General features: G+C 40.0%; 1 protein-coding gene across 2 annotated transcripts in view; it reads left to right on the forward strand.

Annotated features, from left to right (window-relative positions):
• TRPC6 (transient receptor potential cation channel subfamily C member 6) overlaps nt 1-3,002 on the forward strand; it is a 117,316-nt gene extending 114,314 nt beyond the window's left edge. For both annotated transcript variants that reach the window (XM_072729962.1, XM_072729961.1), the window contains exons 12-13: nt 1,475-1,550; nt 2,126-3,002. In XM_072729962.1, the coding sequence (XP_072586063.1) occupies nt 1,475-1,550; nt 2,126-2,277 (228 nt within the window). In that variant the 3' untranslated portion in view covers nt 2,278-3,002. The remainder of the gene's footprint in view (nt 1-1,474; nt 1,551-2,125) is intronic.
• The last annotated feature ends 2,998 nt before the right edge of the window (nt 3,003-6,000 follow it).

Consider the following 6,000-nt stretch of genomic DNA (forward strand, 5'->3'; position numbering starts at 1 on the left):
ATTCTTTATTATTTTTAAGATTTTATTTATTTATTCATGAGGGACACACACACACAGAGAGAGAGAGAGAGAGAGGCAGAGATACAGGCAGAGGGAGAAGCAGGCTCCATGCAGGGAGCCCGATGTGGGACTCAATCCTGGGGCCTCCAGGATCATACCCCAGGCCGAAGGCAGGTGCCCAACTCCTGAGCCACCCAGGGATCCCACCATGTGATTCTTTAAATGAAAATGATCTATTATGTTGTTTTCCTCAATATCAAAATAATTCATGAATTCGACACATATGTGGCTGTACTTTCTAAGTTCTGGAGGTACATAAGTAAATAAAACAGATGAAGTCCTGGCATACCAGAGTTTAGAGTCTACATGTTCATTGTGAAGAGTCTATTCTCACAAAAAAACATACATAAAAGAGAAAAATGTACCTCAAACTCTACCACTGAGATTTAAAGACTACTCACTTTTGGTGATCTTCTGCCAGGTGATTATATATGTATATATATAATTTTACATATACTTCAATGTTATATATATATGTATACATGACATATAAATGAGTTAATATTGAAATAACAAGTGTTATTTAAAACATTCACAAAACATATATTCATACTAATTTTAATGTATGTATAGTATTCCTTTGTACTATACAAAGTACTAAGTACTTTCACACTGTACTAAGTACTAAGCATTGGTACTAAGTACTATCACACTGTACTAAGTATATAATAATTTATTAAAATAATTTCCTTTTGATGACTTGAAGGGGTTTATTACATTATAAGTAATACTATGATGAATTACTTGTCCATGCACCCAATTACATTCTTAGAATAAGTTCTTGAAAGTGGAATTTTACTGTCCAACATTTAATTTGGGGTTTAGAATAAGACTTGGCTTAACTATGTATCCACCCAGGACTTCCTGCACATGATACTGAGCCTGCTACTTTTCATGAAGGTAAAAGCAACATTCTCATGGTAGAAGTCCAGGTACCAGAGAAACTTTGTTATAATGACACTAGTCATTTCTGAATTACTAGCAAGTATAAAATCAAAACTGATTACATTTCTTGGTAAAGGAAGTCAAAAAAGCAGTAACAAGTGTGCATTTGGTTAATTTCTGGTTTCCACATGCAGTACTATCCATACCTTTCACCTCCCCAGTGAAAAGGCTGTGTTTTGCTCTAATACTTTGCAAATAAAGTACACGCAATGAACATCGGGGAGTAGATGTTTGCTCTAAACTTATTCCTTTCTCAAGAATTAACTTCAGAGTCATTAATTCTGGTAATGTAAAAATTGCATTAATTACCTGCTGACAGTATGCATTCCTTGCCAGATAAATCATCTTAATCTTTGTTATTAGCTATCACTCCTTAAAGTCCTTAGGAAAGAGAGACTTGGACACTTATTCCAAATGAGAGATTTGTCACAAACATAAAACTGAGCTGATTTCTCCTTTCTTTGTCTAGAAAATTATGAAGAGGCTCATTAAGAGATATGTGCTACAAGCCCAGGTAGATAAGGAGAGTGACGAAGTTAATGAAGGTGAGTTGAACAGAGAGCAGCTGGCCCCGAGCAGGAGTGAGGGCTGCAGGGAAGCTGAAAGGAGAGAGGTGGGAGGGTGAGCCTCCAGGGTTAGGAAAGATGAGGTCTGTCAGGCTGTCAGGCTCCTCCAACTGTCAGGCTGTTAGAGCATCCAGGGAAATGCGCTCATTCTCCACAGTTGGGGCAGATGTCACCTGCTGCATAAGTGACTCTTGCTTTTGGGGTTGGCTTTCAGGGAGGAGGAGGTGGTTGGGAAAAGCAAACACTCTTGCCCCCAACTCCTGCAAACATTTGTCACCACTGCCTCTTTTTTACTCCTGCAAACATTTGTCACCACTGCCTCCTTTTTGGAACATTTGTTATAATTCTTTCTCTATAGCCTTTTCATTAACCAAAAGCTTAGCTGAGAAAATAGAAATCTGCCCCATTAGGAAGTTTTTTCCTTTGAAAGGATTCAAACTACAGATGTGTGTGGAATTGGGACTGGCTTCATCCTGTTCCAGAATCACTAGATTTCACTAGATTTTCTGCATGTGTATTTACAGTTGACTTCCTCTCACTCTTGTTTTTCAAAGGGGAACTGAAGGAAATTAAGCAGGATATCTCAAGCCTCCGCTATGAACTCCTTGAAGAAAAAACTCAGACTTCAGAAGACCTAGCAGAACTTATTAGAAAACTTGGGGAGAAATTATCAATGGAACCAAAGCAAGAGGAAAGCAATAGATAATATGCTAAGACTTCCTTTAAAAAATCATATTTATTTGTCCAATTGAATTATATTATTTTCCAATTTATTTTTTAAGTGCCAGTGTGACCATCTTTTAAACAAAATGTCCAAAGATAACATGGGTCATCCCATCATCCAAAACCTTAATATTTAATATTTTTGGTGATTAAATTTCATTGTTCAGGCTAAAGTTTACAGATTAGGATGAAAATTGTGCCTGGTTTGACGCCTGTTTTTGTGAACTGCTCTTTTGTGTCTAACTATTGTGATGACATGACTGCTGGGTGGCATTTGCCTAGAGGCTATAGTAGCTACAGGTGGCAGGCAGTGACTCCCATGAGGTATTTCTTGTGACAGTGACTTTGGTACTGCTTGCCTGCCTTAGGGGACCCCTGATGATGACTTCCAGCCCTGAAACTGAGGGAATGATGATCTAGGGCTATTTGGAGAATGCTGTTTAATCATCTGCCCTGCTTGGCTCCCACAGAATAAGATTGGTAATATCTGTGCAAAATGCAGTAAAATCTTTCTGATTCATCTTGCTGAAAATTTTACACTTGACAGCGAAAAAGTGCTTCCTCTAATGAACCCTGGAAACGTGGTTTAGTTTATGTGTGTGTATGCACACACATGTGTACATGTGTATGTATGTGTGCAACGTGCACAACTGCATATGAAATGCTTGTCCTATTTTCATTTGCAGCAATACAGATGCTCTAAATCTCTTTATCTTATTATTTTTACTGTGACTGAAAAATTACTGACTAAATAAGAACCCTTTATTGGAGAAGTATCAAAGTCAGAAATGAAAAGTGGCAGTGGCCACATTTCCAGCTCTGGAGTCAGGACCTCCCCATAAATGCCAAACTGCAGCCTCCCAGCCCACACTGGCCTAAATGCTCCTGCAGTTTCCCAGGTACCCCGTGGTAGGAGAGTCCTCACTGTCCTGTGCCCTCCCCACTTCCACCTGTCTTGGGGGAACACAGGATCACTGGCTTAGTCTGCTTGGGTGTCCTCGTATCTAGGGCCTTGTTTGCTGGACCCTTTTTTTTAAAAGTAAAAAAAAAAAGTCAGAAATGATTGTGGTTATATGGTCCAATTATAGCATAATTTTATGCTATTTCTGAGGGCAATTGTGAGTGAAGTCCCACATTTGGCATTGAGTATAAAGGAAAGAAGTATTGAGATAACTTGCAAATACTTACCTATCAATTTCAATATGTTCTCCCCTTCTCTCAACATATATCAAACAGGAATCTGTATTTGTACACATTCTTGGAGGTTGTTGTTACTGATGATTTGAGGCAACATCTAAAACAACACAAGACTGACAAGATGGTGGAAGAGTAGGGGTCCTCGACTCATCTGGTCTCACTAACTTACCTAGATAACTTTCAAAACTTACCTAGATAACTGTCATAGCTTTCAAAACACCTATGAATTTGACATGAGAGGTAGAGAACAGCTGGAATGCTAGAGAGAAAACGTTTTGCTTCTAACAAGGTAGGAAGGTGAAAGAATTAAAAAAGAAATACAGTTGGGGAGGGGAACCACACTAGCCAGGTGAAAGCCTCCGGGCACAAAAGCCCAATCCTGGACAAGCAGGACCTTTAAAAATCCACACCTGAGTTTTCTCTGACAGAAAAGTGCTTAGCAGGGAAATCGGGCAGAACCACAGGAGTGACAGTGAAGCATCAAGATCCCTGGAGACACTTTAAGAATAGCACCTGGGACAAAGATCACTGCAAACCACGGTCCAATCTCAGTAAAGGGTTGAAGCGCTGCAGCCCTCCAGGGCATTTGGGAGAAGCCCGCTGGTTACACTGGCTGGCTCCAGAGCTCCCTTTACCCTAGAGCCTGCAACAGATGGAGGTGGCTGTCCTCTGTTCCCTTTGGGAAAGGCGGCCCCTAGGGCATGGGTCCAGCAAAAAAAGTCCCAAGCAGACTGATCCAGTGATCCTGTGTTCCCCCAAGACAGGTGGCAGTGGGGAGGGCACAGGACAGTGAAGACTCTCTTGCCACAGGGCGCCTGGAAAACTGTGCAGAAAACCCAGGAGCATCTAGGCCAGTGTGGGCTGGGAGGCTGCAGTTTGGCATCCATGGGGAGCTCCTGACTCCAGAGCTGGGAATGTGGTCACTGCCAATTTTTTCCTCTTCTTTTCCCCTTTCACCTGGGAGAGGTGGGGCTGCCAGGGAACAAAGGCCTCACGGGTAAACAGCTCACACAGAGCCCTGACACCTGGCAGGGGGTGGGGCATCTACACCCAGGCACACATAGCTGAGAATCAGCACAGCAGACCCTCCCCCAGAAGACCAGCTGGAAGAACAGGGGAAGAGAAAGTTTACTGAACAAGCAGCACTGGAAAGCTTCAGGACTGAGAGAAAATAGTACATAGAACTTGAGGGTTGTTTTTTTCTTTTCTTCTTTGTCTTTTCATTATGACTTATTTTTATATCAGGTTAAAAATTCCTATATTTTTTCTCTTTTCCCACCTTAACTACAATATTTTACCACCTCTTCATTTTTAAACTTTCCTTTTGGACTTTCTTATTTCTACAATTACACATCTTAGATATACTTTTCACTTCTGGATTCCCTTCAATGTTTTCAATTAATTTTGATAGATCTATGAGATATGGGTTTCTGTTTTTTTCTGTCCTGTATTGTTTTACAATGGTGGAAGTTAGTACCTTCTAACACAGAGACAAAAATATACCCAGAACCATGTGGAACACTTTCTTGGTTCATCCTGTGAGACTATATTCTCTCTTCCTTCCCATTCTCTCCCCCTCTTTTATCTTGTTTATGGTTTTTGGTTGATGTTGGGGCTTTCTATAAGTATTGCTTGTTTATATAAAATTGGGATTGAGCATCTTCTAACATCCTAAAACTGCTGAGCCACCCAGGGATCCCAACAAAATACACTCAAACCAAGAGGATAACCCTCTAGGTCCCCTTGGGGAAACTACATTCTCTAGCCACCATCACTTCCTCAACACCACCATCCTCCCCACTTTTTTATTTATTTTATTTTTTTCTTTGTATTTGGTTTTCAGTTTTTTATTTTTACTACTTTGTTTTAAAATTGGTTTTTCACTTTAGTGGTCCTCTCATTTATTTTCTTCTGTTCTTCTTTTTCTTCTATTTACTGGTCTCTGACCTCTATGGAATCATCTAGGGTGTATTTTACTTAGGTCATAGTTGATATTTTTGACTCACCCCACTCATACAGCCACTCTGGACTGGAAAAAATGACTAGAAGGAAGAATTCACCACAAAAGAAATAACTAGAAGAATAATCTCTGTCACAGAGTTACTGAATGTGGATTTAATATGATGCCAGAAATTCAATTCAGAAGTACAATTATAAAGTTACAGGTGGCTCTGGAAAAAAGCATAAAGGACTCTAGAGACTGTATCATTGCAAGATTGGTATCTAATCAGGCCAAAATTAAAATATTATAATTGATGCAGTCCAAACTAGATGCTTTAACTGTTAGGGTTAATGAGGTGAAAGAGAGAGAGTGAGTGACATAGAGGACAAGTTGATGGAAAGGAAGGAAGCTGAGGAAGAGCGCATGAAGAAAGGCTTAGGGAAATAAATGATAGCTTGAGAAGAAGAATATACATCTAATTGGGATTCCAGAAGAGGCTGACAGAGAAAGAGGACCACAGAGTATATTTGAACAAATCATAGCTGAGAACTTCTCAAACCTGGGGAA

The sequence above is a fragment of the Vulpes vulpes genome, chromosome 12 (assembly GCF_048418805.1).
Source record: "Vulpes vulpes isolate BD-2025 chromosome 12, VulVul3, whole genome shotgun sequence".
Lineage (NCBI taxonomy): Eukaryota > Metazoa > Chordata > Mammalia > Carnivora > Canidae > Vulpes > Vulpes vulpes.